The sequence below is a fragment of the Oncorhynchus keta genome, unplaced genomic scaffold (genome assembly GCF_023373465.1).
Source record: "Oncorhynchus keta strain PuntledgeMale-10-30-2019 unplaced genomic scaffold, Oket_V2 Un_contig_284_pilon_pilon, whole genome shotgun sequence".
NCBI classification, from domain to species: Eukaryota; Metazoa; Chordata; class Actinopteri; order Salmoniformes; family Salmonidae; genus Oncorhynchus; species Oncorhynchus keta.
In genome coordinates, this window is record NW_026286065.1 from 14,526 (window position 1) to 32,895 (window position 18,370).

Genomic DNA, 18,370 nt, shown 5'->3' on the forward strand with positions numbered 1-18,370 from the left:
ACTGAGTGGTCCCGGTCAGAAGACTAGGATTATTGTATGGTTGAATCAGGTGTGTTACTGCCTTGACTGAAGTGAATGCCTGCAACAGGACATTGGATTAAGTTTGGACAGCCCTGATTTAGATAGAAATGTACTGGAACACAAGCACCTATCTGAAATACATGATGAGAGCCAGAGAGACATATCAGCTTGTCCAGTGCTAATGCCTGAAGCCTCTCTCTCTATGCCTTGGGTTTAGACAGAAGGCCAGTGTTGTCACCGTTAGGTCCAAAGGGTCGGAGCTGGTGTCTCTGCGCTGGCGTTTGGAGCGGGCTCTGGGCTGGGTGGACGGAGCTTCCAGGAACAGCTTGTCATCCTGCAGGATGGTCACCTTACAGGACGCATCTCCCACGAACGCCTGGGCTTCTTCAGCTGTCATGGCCTTGCTGAAACCACGACCCTGGGGAGAAAGAGGTGGCTGGTCGTCAACCTCAGGACTGCAGGGACATGCAATCATTTGTAAAAGCAGATATGATTACCTCAATATTGATATGAATTCTATCAATACACTATAATTGTCTTTTCTCTCTGAGGGGACATCATAGTCACAAAGCAGAATACATTTATTTGTTTGCCCTTTTTCTCTCCAATTTCGTGGTATTCAATTGGTAGTTACAGTCTTGTCTCATCGCTGCAACTCCCGTACGGACTCGGGAGAGGCGAAGGTCGAGAGCTGTGTGTCCTCCGAAACACAGGAGACATCACTTAACTTGACCACTTAACCTGGAAGCCAGCCGCACCAATGTGTTGGAGGAAACACCGTACACCTGGCGACCGTGTCAGCGTGCACTGCGCCCGACCCGCCACAGGAGTCGCTAGTGTGCAATGAGACAAGGACATCCCTGCCGGCCCAAACCTTCCCCTAACCTGGACGACGCTGGGCCAATTGTGCGCCGCCCCATTGGTCTCCCAAGCGCAGCCAGCTGCGACAGGGCCTGGACTCGAACCCAGAATCTCTAGAGGCACAGCTAAGACCACCGTGCAACTCGGGAGGCTGAAGCAGAATAACATTTAAGCCACAATGGCCGACAGGAAAACGATAAGAGAGCATTACCAGAAATAACAAACAAAAAAACTACTAGACAGTAACCATGACAACACAACCCCATAAGAGTAGTGTTACTGTTCTTTACCGTAACGATGATGATGGAGGTTTCAGTGATGATGTTCTTGGTCAGTTCATTGAAGAATGGGTCGGGGTGGTACTCAAAGGAATTCAGTTCCTCTATCACGTTGTCTAGCTGGAGGAAGGCCCTAAAGGACTGGGTCTCAGAGGACCTGTTCACCACTGGACTGTCAAACAGCAGCACAGTGTCGTTCTTATGTACGGCATACTGGATGAACTGGAGAGGAGGGCAGAGAGAGACAGATATTTCATTCCTGGCAAGACACTGTGTCTGTGTTTAGTCTCACAGAGAAGTCTGTAGTCACTGACAAAAACATACAACTCACTGAGTCACTGTTGACATGCTAGCTACCTGCCACGGATAATACCACAGCTAGAGTACTGTACACTAGGACATGCTAGCTACCTGCCACGGATAATACCACAGCTAGAGTACTGTACACTAGGACATGCTAGCTACCTGCCACGGATAATACCACAGCTAGAGTACTGTACACTAGGACATGCTAGCTACCTGCCACGGATAATACCACAGCTAGAGTACTGTACACTAGGACATGCTAGCTACCTGCCACAGATAATACCACAGCTAGAGTACTGTACACTAGGACATGCTAGCTACCTGCCACGGATAATACCACAGCTAGAGTACTGTACACTAGGACATGCTAGCTACCTGCCACAGATAATACCACAGCTAGAGTACTGTACACTAGGACATGCTAGCTACCTGCCACAGATAATACCACAGCTAGAGTACTGTACACTAGGACATGCTAGCTACCTGCCACAGATAATACCACAGCTAGAGTACTGTACACTAGGACATGCTAGCTACCTGCCACGGATAATACCACAGCTAGAGTACTGTACACTAGGACATGCTAGCTACCTGCCACGGATAATACCACAGCTAGAGTACTGTACACTAGGACATGCTAGCTACCTGCCACGGATAATACCACAGCTAGAGTACTGTACACTAGGACATGCTAGCTACCTGCCACGGATAATACCACAGCTAGAGTACTGTACACTAGGACATGCAAGCTACCTGCCACAGATAATACCACAGCTAGAGTACTGTACACTAGGACATGCTAGCTACCTGCCACGGATAATACCACAGCTAGAGTACTGTACACTAGGACATGCTAGCTACCTGCCACGGATAATACCACAGCTAGAGTACTGTACACTAGGACATGCTAGCTACCTGCCACGGATAATACCACAGCTAGAGTACTGTACACTAGGACATGCTAGCTACCTGCCACAGATAATACCACAGCTAGAGTACTGTACACTAGGACATGCTAGCTACCTGCCACAGATAATACCACAGCTAGAGTACTGTACACTAGGACATGCTAGCTACCTGCCACGGATAATACCACAGCTAGAGTACTGTACACTAGGACATGCTAGCTACCTGCCACGGATAATACCACAGCTAGAGTACTGTACACTAGGACATGCTAGCTACCTGCCACGGATAATACCACAGCTAGAGTACTGTACACTAGATAATACCACAGCTAGAGTACTGTACACTAGGACATGCTAGCTACCTGCCACGGATAATACCACAGCTAGAGTACTGTACACTAGGACATGCAAGCTACCTGCCACAGATAATACCACAGCTAGAGTACTGTACACTAGGACATGCTAGCTACCTGCCACGAATAATACCACAGCTGAAGTACTGTACACTAGGACATGCTAGCTACCTGCCACGGATAATACCACAGCTAGAGTACTGTACACTAGGACATGCTAGCTACCTGCCACGGATAATACCACAGCTAGAGTACTAGAATACACAAGAACTTGTGGAATGGTATACTAACCTCAATGGGAGGGGACTCTAGAATGATAACATTAGGTGTATTGTAATAGTAGTGAGTAGTGTGTACTGACCTCAACAGGAGGGGACTGAGGGAAGTCATCAGCAGAGGGCAGCACATTCATGGTGGCTCTCTGGATGAGGTCAAAACCACTGCCCACACACACGATCCTCCTGCCTCCACTGAAACACCAGACAACACACACGTCAGCTCTCAATACAACACACACGATCCTACAGCAACTCTCTGTTGGCTGAGCTCCCTGCCTGTGCCATCAAACCTGTGCAACTCAGCAGAACGCTGCAGCCCCCTGATGTTCAACCTTCCTAACTTCTCCCATGTCAGCCCCCTGATGTTCAACCTCCCTAACTTCTCCCATGTCAGCCCCCTGATGTTCAACCTTCCTAACTTCTCCCATGTCAGCCCCCTGATGTTCAACCTCCCTAACTTCTCCCATGTCAGCCCCCTGATGTTCAACCTCCCTAACTTCTCCCATGTCAGCCCCCTGATGTTCAACCTCCCTAACTTCTCCCATGTCAGCCCCCTGATGTTCAACCTTCCTAACTTCTCCTATGTCAGCCCGCTCCTCCACACACTGCACTGGTTTCCAGTCAAAGCTGAATCCACCACAAGACCCTTGGTACTTACCTACGGAGCAGCAAGATGACCTCACCCTCCCTACCTTCAGGCTATGTTCAAACCCTACATCCCAACCATAGTACTCTGTTCTGCCACCTCTGGTCTCTTGCCTCTCCTACCCCTACGGGAGGGCAGCTCCAGCTCAGCCCAGTCCAACCTCTTCTCTGTCCTGGCACCCCAATGGTGGAACCAGCTTCCCCCTGAAGCTATGACAGCAGAGTCCCTGTCCGTCTTCTGAAAACATATTTTGTGAACCAACACTCGCACTTGACTCTTTTCTCTCTTACTAGCTGGGACTTTGAAGATATAGACAGATGAAACATGTCCTTCCAGTACTATGACTGATTCATTTTTATTTAACCAGGCAAGTCAGTTAAGAACAAATTCTCATTTTCAATGACGACCTAGGAACAGTGGGTTAACTGCCTTGTTCAGGGGCAGAGTGACAGATTTGTACCTTGTCAGCTCGCGGATACAATCTTGCAACCTCCCGGTTACCTGTCCAACGCTCTAACCACTAGGCTACCTGCCGCCCCATGGGGTTGTCCCACCTAGCCATCTCAAGATGACGGCACTAACTATGCGGCTCTGGATAAGAACGTCTGCTAAATGACTAACATGTAATCCTCCTGCCTCCACTGAAACACTAGACGACGACACCATATATCAGGGTCATGTTAGGAAGCACAACACAGGAGAAACCTCTTGAAACGTTTTGAAAGAGGGAGACACGACCTGAATGTGTCCAATAAGAAACGGCCATTTAATTATCCGCTTAAAAGTGTTTTGCATTCAACTCAAGCTTGGCTTAAAGAGGCGCTTTGACTTCCACCCTCTCTGGGGCACTGTGGACTCCACTCACCATACGAAGCTGGTCTTGGGGCTGTAGTCCGTGAGTTTGGGGTTCTCGGAGTACTGGAAGTTGAAGGTGACGGGGACGTCCTTGGTGGTGCTCTTCCCATACTTCACAGAGACTCTCAGAGACTCCAATGGAACCTTTTGTCCCTTGTATACACCTGTCTTACAGGTGATCTCACTGCCAAACGACAACCTGAGGGAGAAACGGGGACAGAGAGCATCATGGGAAAGGTCAAACAGGGGTCGTAGTGTTGAGGGGAGAGAAGGTCATCTCAAAGGAACAAGTCAAACACATTTACTGTATGGCTAATATATTTCAGAGATCGGCCTTGAGAGAAGAAGTGAATAGGACATGACTCAGGCAACCTGTCCAGACAGCAACCTGCAGGGGTTGGAAGACGAGTATGATCATCCTTACACTTCACAGGGCGTTCCCCCCACGGTGACAATGACATCATTCTTGTTTGCCGTATCCAGGTGTTTCCCAGAGATGGTGATGACTGTTCCCCCGGCCACAGGGCCCTTCAGGGGGGAAACTTTCTCAGGGATGGGGTCCTGGAGGGGATAAGAGATGAGACATCAGTGATATTGTAACATACTTATGGATGTTTTCTTGACTGCATGACCTGACAAGGAAAAACTCCTCTCCTGACCTTCTAACATTCTATATGGTTATTTAGCAGATGTTTTCATCCAAAGTGTTTTACAGTTAACAACCCAGAGCCCACTGTCCAACAACCCAGAGCCCACTGTCCAACAACCCAGAGCCCACTGTCCAACAACCCAGAGCCCACTGTCCAACAACCCAGAGCCCACTGTCCAACAACCCAGAGCCCACTGTCCAACAACCCAGAGCCCACTGTCCAACAACCCAGAGCCCACTGTCCAACCCAGAACTGTCCAACAACCCAGAGCCCACTGTCCAACAACCCGTCCAACAACCCAGAGCCCACTGTCCAACAACCCAGAGCCCACTGTCCAACAACCCAGAGCCCACTGTCCAACAACCCAGAGCCCACTGTCCAACAACCCAGAGCCCACTGTCCAACAACCCAGAGCCCACTGTCCAACAACCCAGAGCCCACTGTCCAACAACCCAGAGCCCACTGTCCAACAACCCAGAGCCCACTGTCCAACAACCCAGAGCCCACTGTCCAACAACCCAGAGCCCACTGTCCAACAACCCAGAGCCCACTGTCCAACAACCCAGAGCCCACTGTCCAACAACCCAGAGTCCAACAACCCAGAGCCCACTGTCCCAACCCAGAGCCCACTGTCCAACAACCCAGAGCCCACTGTCCAACAACCCAGAGCCCACTGTCCAACAACCCAGAGCCCCTGTCCAACAACCCAGAGCCCACTGTCCAACAACCCAGAGCCCACTGTCCAACAACCCAGAGCCCACTGTCCAACAACCCAGAGCCCACTGTCAACAACCCAGAGCCCACTGTCCAACAACCCAGAGCCCACTGTCCAACAACCCAGAGCCCAAGTCCAAACCCAGAGCCCACTGTCCAACAACCCAGAGCCCACCCCAGAGCCCACTGTCCAACAACCCAGAGCCCACTGTCCAACAACCCAGAGCCCACTGTCCAACAACCCAGAGCCCACTGTCCAACAACCCAGAGCCCACTGTCGAACAACCCAGAGCCCACTGTCTAACAACCCAGAGCCCACTGTCCAACAACCCAGAGCCCACTGTCCAACAACCCAGAGCCCACTGGGACCACCAGTTAGTTTTTTATTTATTTAACCTTTATTTTACTAGGCAAGTCAGTTAAGAACAAATTCTTATTTTCAATGACGGCCTAGGAACAGTGGGTTAACTGCCTGTTCAGGGGCAGAACGACAGATTTTGTACCTTATCAGCTCGGGGATTTCAACTTGCAACCTTTCGGTTACTAGTCCAATGCTCTAACCACTAGGCTACCCTGCCGCCCCTCATGTCACGTCCCATTCCCCTTCACTGGTTTATCACCACAACACAGCTACCTAACACCACTTAGTATATTATCACCACAACGCAGCTACTGAACACCACTTAGTACTTTATCACCACAACACAGCTACTGAACACCACTTAGTACTTTATCACCACAACACAGCTACTGAACACCACTTAGTACTTTATCACCACAACACAGCTACTGAACACCACTTTATCACCACAACACAGCTACTGAACACCACTTAGTATTTTATCACCACAACATAACTACTGAACACCACAACACAGCTACTGAACACCACTTTATCACCACAACACAGCTTCTGAATACCACAACACAGCTACTGAACACCACTTAGTACTTTATCACCACAACACAGCTACTGAACACCACTTTATCACCACAACGCAGCTACTGAACACCACTAGTACTTTATCACCACAACACACTACTGAACACCAGAGTACTTTATCACCACAACACACCTACTGAACACCACTTAGTACTTTATCACCACAACACAACTACTGAACACCACAACACAGCTACTGAACACCACTTTATCACCACAACACAACTACTGAACACCACTTAGTACCACCATAACACAGCTACTGAACACCACTTAGTACTTTATCACCATAACACAGCTACTGAACACCACTTAGTACTTTATCACCACAACACAGCTACTGAACACCACTTTATCACCACAACGCAGCTACTGAACACCACTTAGTACTTTATCACCATAACACAGCTACTGAACACCACAACACAGCTACTGAACAAATTCTAGTACTTTATCACCACAACACAGCTACTGACACCACTTAGTACTTTATGCCTGTTCACGCAGCTAGAACACCATTTAGTACTTTATCACCACAACACAGCTACTGAATACCACAACACAGCTACTGAACACCACTAGTACTTTATCACCATAACACAGCTACTGAACACCACTTAGTACTGGTTTATCACCACAACACAGCTACTGAACACCACTTAGTACTTTATCGCCACAACGCAGCTACTGAACACCACTTAGTACTTTATCACCACAACACAGCTACTGAACACCACAACACAGCTACTGAACACCACTTAGTACTTTATCACCACAACACAACTACTGAACACCACTTAGTACTTTATCACCATAACACAGCTACTGAACACCACAACACAGCTACTGAACACCACTTAGTACTTTATCACCACAACACAACTACTGAACACCACTTAGTACTTTATCACCATAACACAGCTACTGAACACCACTTAGTACTTTATCACCATAACACAGCTACTGAACACCACTTAGTACTTTATCACCATAACACAGCTACTGAACACCACAACACAGCTACTGAACACCACTTAGTACTTTATCGCCACAACGCAGCTACTGAACACCACTTAGTACTTTATCACCACAACACAGCTACTGAATACCACAACACAGCTACTGAACACCACTTAGTACTTTATCACCATAACACAGCTACTGAACACCACTTAGTACTTTATCACCACAACACAGCTACTGAACACCACTTAGTACTTTATCGCCACAACAGCTACTGAACACCACTTTATCACCACAACACAGCTACTGAACACCACTTTATCACCACAACACAGCTACTGAACACCACTTAGTACTTTATCACCACAACACAGCTACTGAACACCACTTAGTATTTTATCACCACAACACAACTACTGAACACCACAACACAGCTACTGAACACCACTTTATCACCACAACACAGCTTCTGAATACCACAACACAGCTACTGAACACCACTTAGTACTTTATCACCACAACACAGCTACTGAACACCACAACACAGCTACTGAACAACAGTTAGTAATTTATCACCACAACACAACTACTGAACACCACAACACAGCTACTGAACACCACTTAGTACTTTAGCACCACAACACAGCTACTGAACATCACTTAGTACTGTTTGATGAGAAAATACAGTACTAAGTGTTGCGGGTAGACAGCCAGATCTGGAGCAGACCAACTTAAAACGACGAAGAGACAGACAGAGAGAGAGCAAACGAGAGCGAGAGAGCAAACGAGAGCGAGAGAGCAAACGAGAGCGAGAGAGCAAACGAGAGCGAGAGAGCAAACGAGAGCGAGAGAGCAAACGAGAGCCAGAGAGCAAACGAGAGCGAGAGAGAGCAAACGAGAGCGAGAGAGAGCAAACGAGAGCGAGAGAGCAAACGAGAGCGAGAGAGAGCAAACGAGAGCGAGAGAGAGCAAAGAGAGCAAACGAGAGCGAGAGAGAGCAAACGAGAGCGAGAGAGAGCAAACGAGAGCCAGAGAGAGCAAACGAGAGCGAGAGAGAGCAAACGAGAGCGAGAGAGAGCAAACGAGAGCGAGAGAGAGCAAACGAGAGCGAGAGAGAGCAAACGAGAGCGAGAGAGCAAACGAGAGCGAGAGAGAGCAAACGAGAGCGAGAGAGCAAACGAGAGCAAAGAGAGCGAGAGAGAGCAAACGAGAGCGAGAGAGAGCAAACGAGAGCGAGAGAGAGCAAACGAGAGCGAGAGAGAGCAAACGAGAGCGAGAGAGAGCAAACGAGAGCGAGAGAGAGCAAACGAGAGCGAGAGAGAGCAAACGAGAGCGAGAGAGAGCAAACGAGAGCGAGAGAGAGCAAACGAGAGCGAGAGAGAGCAAACGAGAGAGAGAGCAAACGAGAGCGAGAGAGCAAACGAGAGCGAGAGAGCAAACGAGAGCCAGAGAGCAAACGAGAGCCAGAGAGCAAACGAGAGCGAGAGAGCAAACGAGAGCGAGAGAGCAAACGAGAGCGAGAGAGCAAACGAGAGCGAGAGAGAGCAAACGAGAGCGAGAGAGAGCAAACGAGAGCCAGAGAGCAAACGAGAGCGAGAGAGCAAACGAGAGCGAGAGAGCAAACGAGAGCGAGAGAGAGCAAACGAGAGCGAGAGAGCAAACGAGAGCCAGAGAGCAAACGAGAGCGAGAGAGCAAACGAGAGCGAAAGAGAGCAAACGAGAGCCAGAGAGCAAACGAGAGCAAGCGAGAGCCAGAGCAAACGAGAGAGAGAGCGCAAACGAGAGCCAGAGAGAGCAAACGAGAGCGAGAGAGAGCAAACGAGAGCGAGAGAGCAAACGAGAGCGAGAGAGCAAACGAGAGCGAGAGAGAGCAAACGAGAGCGAGAGAGCAAACGAGAGCGAGAGAGCAAACGAGAGCGAGAGAGCAAACGAGAGCGAGAGCGCAAACGAGAGCGAGAGAGAGCAAACGAGAGCGAGAGAGCAAACGAGAGCGAGAGAGCGCAAACGAGAGCGAGAGAGAGCAAACGAGAGCCAGAGAGCAAACGAGAGCGAGAGAGAGCAAAAGAATGTTATGTTCCCTAGAAAATCTGAAGCTTTGATCAAATCTATAAGAAGGATAAGTAGCTCAGTACATTCTCATGGGGACATTGTTATTTTGGCAGAAACAAACAAACAAGAAAATACGAACCCCAAAATAAATTAGTGTAAATATTTACCATGAAGTGAAATTGGCTCCCATTATAGATGTGGTTTTGAGTCAATCATTATACTTGTTAAATTCCCCCGTTAAATTCTGTTTCCTTTCAACAGATGCTATTCTGAATTCTAAGAGCATCTCCTAAGAACTAAATACATTGATGAACGTGGAGATGTAAAACCAGCAGAGAGAGACTAACATAGTGGCTGTATGAGCACTGAGCAGAGCTTTAACCACACTAAGAGCCATGTACAGTATGAAACATCAGATCACTCCTGCACAGTGTGACTCTTACAACAGTTAGGATTCATGTTGGGGTAAAGAATGACCCTGTAGCCGTATGAAACGTACCCTGTAGGTGAAGAGGACCTCTGAACGTCCTCTCCTGCCCCCCTCCACCTCCACCTCCACTACCCCCTGGTTGATGGGACCTGGGTGGTCCACTGAAGACCGGACCGGACCGATCTCACACACAACACTGGAGAAGACACAGAACAGCTGGAGTAAGACAAAGGCCCGGTTTCTCCACCACACACACACAAGCAGACATACTGTACATCCAAATGTTGTCTTTAATTAAATATGTTATTCGCTGGACATAAAAGTCCATTACAGGCAGGGCCGGTCCTTGCCGTTCTGTCGAGACCAAAAATGCTACCCCCCCTTCACAAACCGAGAATAGTCCCAGTAAGCAAAATGATGTTGAAAAGACATCTAAAATATGTATTTTCTAGACGTTTAAATCGGGTTCATTTTCGGTTGTGAATTAAAGTTGAAAAGACGTACAGTAGAAGTCAATAGTTTGGACACCTACTGTACTCATTCAAGGGTTTTTCTTTATTTATTATTTTCTACAGTGTAGAATTATAGTGAAGACATCCAAACTATGAAAGTGGATGGATGAATGGATGGATTCACGTAGGAACCAAAACATGTGTTAATCAAAATACATGTTATATTTGAGATTGTTAAAAAGTCGCCACCCTTTGCCTTGACAGCTCTGCACAATCTTGTCAACTTGTCAAAAATGGACGGAAACAAACTTGAAACCACTGATCTTGACAACGGGATGAAACTCCTGGACAACAGCTGTGATTATTCATTTACCCCCCCTATCACTATACCTGGTGGAGACAGAGTATCTGTCCCCCTGGTGAACACAGTCCACTCCAGCCACCGTCACCTTCTTAATGTCCTCCTTCTTTATGCCCAGGTTAGACCCTTTAATGGTCACCACTATCCCACCGTTCAGAGGCCCGAAACGAGGGATGATCTGTGGGGAAGAGAGAGAGAGAGGATGATTTAGATGAGTGTGGTAGATTAATATAGAATATAATGGTCAGTGCCATCAGTGTGTATATAGTAGAACAGTCGTTACAGTAGTAGTTCAGTGTGTATATAGTAGAACAGTCGTTACAGTAGTAGATCAGGGTGTATATAGTAGAACAGTCGTTACAGTAGTAGTTCAGTGTGTATATAGTAGAACAGTCGTTACAGTAGTAGTTCAGTGTGTATATAGTAGAACAGTCGTTACAGTAGTAGTTCAGTGTGTATATAGTAGAACAGTCGTTACAGTAGTAGTTCAGTGTGTATATAGTAGAACAGTCGTTACAGTAGTATTTCAGTGTGTATATAGTAGAACAGTCGTTACAGTAGTAGTTCAGTGTGTATATAGTAGAACAGTCGTTACAGTAGTAGTTCAGTGTGTATATAGTAGAACAGTTGTTACAGTAGTAGTTCAGGGTGTATATAGTAGAACAGTCGTTACAGTAGTAGTTCAGTGTGTATATAGTAGAACAGTCGTTACAGTAGTAGTTCAGTGTGTATATAGTAGAACAGTTGTTACAGTAGTAGTTCAGTGTGTATATAGTAGAACAGTTGTTACAGTAGTAGTTCAGGGTGTATATAGTAGAACAGTCGTTACAGTAGTATTTCAGTGTGTATATAGTAGAACAGTCGTTACAGTAGTAGTTCAGTGTGTATATAGTAGAACAGTCGTTACAGTAGTAGTTCAGTGTGTATATAGTAGAACAGTCGTTACAGTAGTAGTTCAGTGTGTATATAGTAGAACAGTCGTTACAGTAGTAGTTCAGTGTGTATATAGAAGAACAGTTGTTACAGTAGTAGTTCAGTGTGTATATAGTAGAACAGTCGTTACAGTAGTAGTTCAGTGTGTATATAGTAGTGAACAGTCGTTACAGTAGTAGTTCAGTGTGTATATAGTAGAACAGTCGTTACAGTAGTAGTTCAGGTGTATATAGTAGAACAGTCGTTACAGTAGTAGTTCAGTGTGTATATAGTAGAACAGTCGTTACAGTAGTAGTTCAGTGTGTATATAGTAGTGAACAGTCGTTACAGTAGTAGTTCAGTGTGTATATAGTAGAACAGTAGTAGTAGTTCAGTGTGTATATAGTAGAACAGTCGTTACAGTAGTAGTTCAGTGTGTATATAGTAGAACAGTCGTTACAGTAGTAGTTCAGTGTGTATATAGTAGAACAGTCGTTACAGTAGTAGTTCAGTGTGTATATAGTAGAACAGTCGTTACAGTAGTAGTTCAGTGTGTATATAGTAGAACAGTCGTTACAGTAGTAGTTCAGTGTGTATATAGTAGAACAGTTGTTACAGTAGTATTTCAGTGTGTATATAGTAGAACAGTCGTTACAGTAGTAGTTCAGGGTGTATATAGTAGAACAGTCGTTACAGTAGTAGTTCAGTGTGTATATAGTAGAACAGTCGTTACAGTAGTAGTTCAGTGTGTATATAGTAGAACAGTCGTTACAGTAGTAGTTCAGTGTGTATATAGTAGAACAGTCGTTACAGTAGTAGTTCAGTGTGTATATAGTAGAACAGTCGTTACAGTAGTAGTTCAGTGTGTATATAGTAGTGAACAGTCGTTACAGTAGTAGTTCAGTGTAGGGGTCGACTGATTAATCGGCATGGCCGATTTCAAGTTATTACAATCGGTAATCGGCATTTTGAACACCGATCATGGCCGATTACATTGCACTCCACGAGGAGACTGCGTGGCAGACTGACCACCTGTTATGCGAGTGCAGCAAGGAGCCATGGTAAGTTGCTAGCTAGCATTAAAATTATTTTATAAAAAAACATAAATCTTAACATAATCACTAGTTAACTACACATGGTTGATGATATTACTAGTTTATCTAGCTTGTCCTGCATTGCATATAATCGATGCGGTGCCTGTTAATTTATTATCAAATCATAGCCTACTTCGCCAAACGGGTGATTTAACAAGCGTATTCGCGAAAAAAGCACTGTCGTTGCACCAATGTATCTAACCATGAACATCAATGCCTTTCTTAAAATCAATACAGAAGTACATTTTTTAAACATGCATATTTAGTTAATATTGCCTGCTTACATGAATTTATTTTAACTAGGGAAATTGTGTCACTTCTCTTACGTTCTGTGCAAGGGTATATGCAGCCGTTTGGGCCGCCTAGCTCGTTGTGAATTGTGTCGAGACCATTTCTTCAATAACAAAGACCGTAATTATTTGCCAGAATTTTACATAATTATGATTTAACATTGAAGGTTGTGCAATGAAACTGCAATATTTAGACAAAGGGTAGCGCATTTGATAAAATACGGAACGGTTTCGTATTTCATTGAAAAAATAAACGTTTTGTTTTTTAAATGATTGTTTCCGGATTTGACCATATTAATGCCATAAGACTCGTATTTCTGTGTGTTATTATGTTAAGTCTATGATTTGATATTGGATAGAGCAGTCTGACTGAGTGGTGGTAGGCAGCAGCAGGCTTGTAGGCATTCATTCAAACAGCCCTTTCCTGTGGTTGCCAGCAGCTCTTCACAATGCTTCAAGCATTGCTCTGTTTATATAATATAATAATAATAACAAGCTTATCAATTCCCGAGATTAGGCTGGCAATACTAAAGTGCCTATAAGAACATGCAATAGTCAAAGGTATATGAAATACAAATGGTATAGAGGGAAATAGTCCTATAATAACTACAACCTAAATCTTCTTACCTGGGAATATTGAAGATTCATGTTAAAAGGAACCACCAGCTTTCATATGTTCTCATGTTCTGAGCAAGGAACTGAAACGTTAGCTTTCTTACATGGCACATATTGCACTTTTACTTTCTTCTCCAACACTTTGTTTTTGCATTATTTAAACCAAATTGAACATGGGAAAGTTGAGGAGGACAGCATGTGTAAGAGAAGAGTAAGACAGTGACCGCTAAAGGGAAGAAGACAGGAAGGAAGAGTGCACCAGACAGAGGAGAACACCTCTAGTGATAATCAGAGACTGTTCTCACCTCAGTGATCTTGGGGTTGGGGCACTGAGCTGGTTCTTGGGACCGGCACAATTCTCTGTACACACAGGACCTCATGTTGGCACACCACACACAGCTGTATTTGGGGTCAGCATTCTTACACAGGCTGCAGTCCTCACGACCCAGAGAACAGTTATACAACACCACTAAGAGATGGAGAGGAGAGGAAGAGGGAGAGAAAGAGGATAGAGTGAGAGGAGAGAGAGGAGATGGAAGAAAAGGAGAGAGGAAGGGGAGAGGAGGAGGATAGAGAAAGAGGAGAAGGTAGAATGGGAGAGAGGAGGAGGGGGAGAGTGAAGAGGGTAGAATGGAGAGAGGAGGAGGGAGAGTAGGTAGAGAAGAGCAGGGGAGAGGTGGAGGATAGAGTGAGAGGAGAGTGTAGAATGGGAGAGGGGGGAGGGTAGAATGGGAGAGAGGAGGAGGGAGAGTAGGTAGAGAAGAGCAGGGGAGAGGTGGAGGATAGAGTGAGAGGAGAGAGAGGAGGCAGAATGGAAGAGAGGAGGAAGGGAGAGAGAAGAGGGTAGAATGGAGAGAGAGGGAGAGTAGGTAGAGAAGAGCAGGGGAGAGGTGGATGATAGAGAGAGGAGAGAGAGGAGAGGGTAGAATGGAGAGAGGAGGAAGGGAGAGAGAAGAGGGTAGAATGGAGAGAGAGGGAGAGTAGGTAGAGAAGAGCAGGGGAGAGGTGGAGGATAGAGTGAGAGGAGAGGGAGAATGGGAGAGGGGGGAGGGTAGAATGGGAGAGAGGAGGAGGGAGGAGAGAGGGTAGAATGGAGAGAGGGGAGAGTAGGTAGAGAAGAGAGGGGAGAGGTGGATGATAGAGAGAAGAGGGTAGAATGGGAGAGAGGAGGAGGGGGTTGAGAGAAGGGGAAAGGGATCAAACAACAACTCCATACCAATAACCCACCAGCCTGTACAGGGTTCACATCTTATTCAAATAAGCTTGAACTTTGTCCCAATGTATGAATAATAATAATACAATAATAATGGCTGAATATTAAACATGTCCAATACTGGGGTTATCCAACGCAGGTCCATTAAGGTGGAAGAGTTGAAATGGATCAACAGTTGTTTGAACAGTGCATTGAACAGCAGCGCTGCATCAACCCCAGTGTGTCAGACGGTCTGACTCACCAGTCAGAGTGCTGTCAATCTCCTTCTCTGTGTCTCGGTCTTTGATGTGGAAGGACACATTGACCTCCTGCTCCTTGTCGTAGGCAAACTAACACACAGGATATACACAACAGAGAAAACTGACATCTGAGTTACTGAGGGACAGAGACATGTCAAAACACACTTTCTGGATCTTTTTCTCACTCACACAGGACCCCCCCACCACACCCACACACACACACACACACACACACACACACACACACACACACACACACACACACACACACACACACACACACACACACACACACACACACACACACACACACACACACACACACACACACACACACACACACACACACACACACACACACACCAGGGTTTCTGTTAGCTGGTTATAGCTGGCTTTTGGACAATTAAAAATCTGACCCAGAGTCTGTTTGGAATAGGCTATTTCTTTCTTGCACAGAATCACAAGTTGACCAATAGGTCAACTGTTCTATTGTGGGGGATATTAGATTGACAGGCTGGTGATTCTGCTGTTCTTTACTCGTCTTGTTGTCTGAGGAGATGTCGGCGTGGACAGTTATTCTATCATCTTCACCGTGAGCATCGTTGCATGTTCTGTTACGATGAATTACCTTAATGTAAATGTTATTTCTGTCATTCTGAGCACCATGGGTGGACGCCCTAATGAGGTTACCTAACCCTAACCACCCAATGCATATGGGTCCGGTAAACTTCTCAAACGTCTTAAATTATAATACTTCCTGTCAAATATCCAGCACCACATTTTCCTAACAAAAACACTGACATGCACGCATGTACACACAATCCACACACAACACAGCTTTTAACTCCATACTGGCAGCCTCTCAAACACAGTATGAAAACAGATGGGTGGAGAGACAGAGAGAGTTAGAGTACTGGCTGGAGGTGAATGTCTTTGGGACTGAGAGAAAAGACTTGTACTGCTCATGTGGGGCGCTGGGATGTAAAACCTGTGTTGTCTCAACTAGAGGTGGATATTACTGACCTCATAACCCTTGAAGTTGAACTTTAACCCCTCATTAAAGGTGAACTCTTCCTCCGTGTGTTTCATGAGCTCCGTGCCAATTTTAAATGTGTGATCCTGGAGAGAGAGAGAGACAGAGACCCACACAGGACAGACAAGAGATACACACAGGACAGAGATACACACAGGACAAGAGATACACACAGGACAAGAGATACACACAGGACAGAGATACACACAGGACAGAGAGACACACAGGACAAGAGATACACACAGGACAAGAGATACACACAGGACAGAGATACACACAGGACAGAGACACACACAGGACAAGAGATACACACAGGACAAGAGACACACACAGGACAGAGATACACACAGGACAGAGATACACACAGGACAGAGATACACACAGGACAGAGATACACACAGGACAGAGATACACACAGGACAGAGATATACACAGGACAGAGATACACACAGGACAGAGATACACACAGGACAGAGACACACACAGGACAAGAGATACACACAGGACAAGAGACACACACAGGACAGAGATACACACAGGACAGAGATACACACAGGACAGAGACACACACAGGACAGAGACACACACAGGACAGAGATACACACAGGACAGAGATACACACAGGACAGAGATACACACAGGACAGAGATACACACAGGACAGAGATACACACAGGACAGAGATACACACAGGACAGAGAAACACACAGGACAGAGATACACACAGGACAGAGAAACACACAGGACAGAGAAACACACAGGACAGAGACACACACAGGACAGAGACACACACAGGACAGAGATACACACAGGACAGAGATACACACAGGACAGAGATACACACAGGACAGAGATACACACAGGACAGAGATACACACAGGACAGAGATACACACAGGACAGAGATACACACAGGACAGAGATACACACAGGACAGAGACACACACAGGACAGAGATACACACAGGACAGAGATACACACAGGACAGAGATACACACAGGACAGAGATACACACAGGACAGAGAAACACACAGGACAGAGATACACACAGGACAGAGATACACACAGGACAGAGATACACACAGGACAGAGACACACACAGGACAGAGATACACACAGGACAAGAGATACACACAGGACAAGAGAAACACACAGGACAAGAGAGCATGTATATTAGAATGAGTAGAAGTCAGTCAGGCTGTCAGGCACAACAAACCATATTAGATAAACATCACTGTACATGATCTAATAGTGAATGAGGAAGAAAAGAGGAACAGCCAAGTTAATCATCAATGATAAACGATGACTAAATAGGTGTCTGAAATGTCATCCTAGTCCCTACAGTAAACCCAAAATGGCACCCTATTCCCTACAGTGAAACCAAAATGGCACCCTATTCCCTATATTGTGCACTCAAATGGCACCCTATTCCCTAAGTAGTGCACTCAAATGGCACCCTATTCCCTAAGTAGTGCACGGTATAGGCAATATGGTGTAATTAGGGGTGCAAGTCTAAAAGCTGTGTCTATCTCACCTTGTAAATGTCCAGGTTCTTCCCTTGGAAGCTGATGGGGATGAGGTAGCCTACAGGGATGAGATGAGGGTCTGGGTTCTCAAACTGAGGACAGCTATCAGCCTGGAGGGAGAACAGAAGGTAGCTGGTTTAATCAGAGAGACAGACAGACAGACAGAGAGACAGACAGACATACACACAGGCAGACAGAGAGACAGACAGACAGACATACACGCAGACAGACACGCAGACAGGCAGGCAGGCAGGCAGGCAGGCAGGCAGGCAGGCAGGCAGGCAGGCAGGCAGGCAGGCAGGCAGACATACAGGCAGACAGACATACAGGCAGACAGACATACAGGCAGGCAGACATACAGGCAGACATACAGGCAGGCAGG

General features: G+C 46.2%; 1 protein-coding gene across 1 annotated transcript in view; it reads right to left on the reverse strand.

Moving 5' to 3' along the window:
* Positions 1–18,370, reverse strand: part of LOC118381655 (plexin-B2-like) — a gene marked incomplete at its 3' end in the record, with an annotated part of 185,802 nt that overhangs the window by 13,368 nt on the left and 154,064 nt on the right. The window contains 11 exon segments of the mRNA XM_052507059.1: positions 260–439; positions 1,173–1,382; positions 3,089–3,197; positions 4,517–4,705; positions 4,931–5,067; positions 10,325–10,451; positions 11,098–11,246; positions 14,285–14,448; positions 15,434–15,521; positions 16,455–16,550; positions 17,997–18,098. Of these exon segments, the coding sequence (XP_052363019.1) occupies positions 260–439; positions 1,173–1,382; positions 3,089–3,197; positions 4,517–4,705; positions 4,931–5,067; positions 10,325–10,451; positions 11,098–11,246; positions 14,285–14,448; positions 15,434–15,521; positions 16,455–16,550; positions 17,997–18,098 (1,551 nt within the window).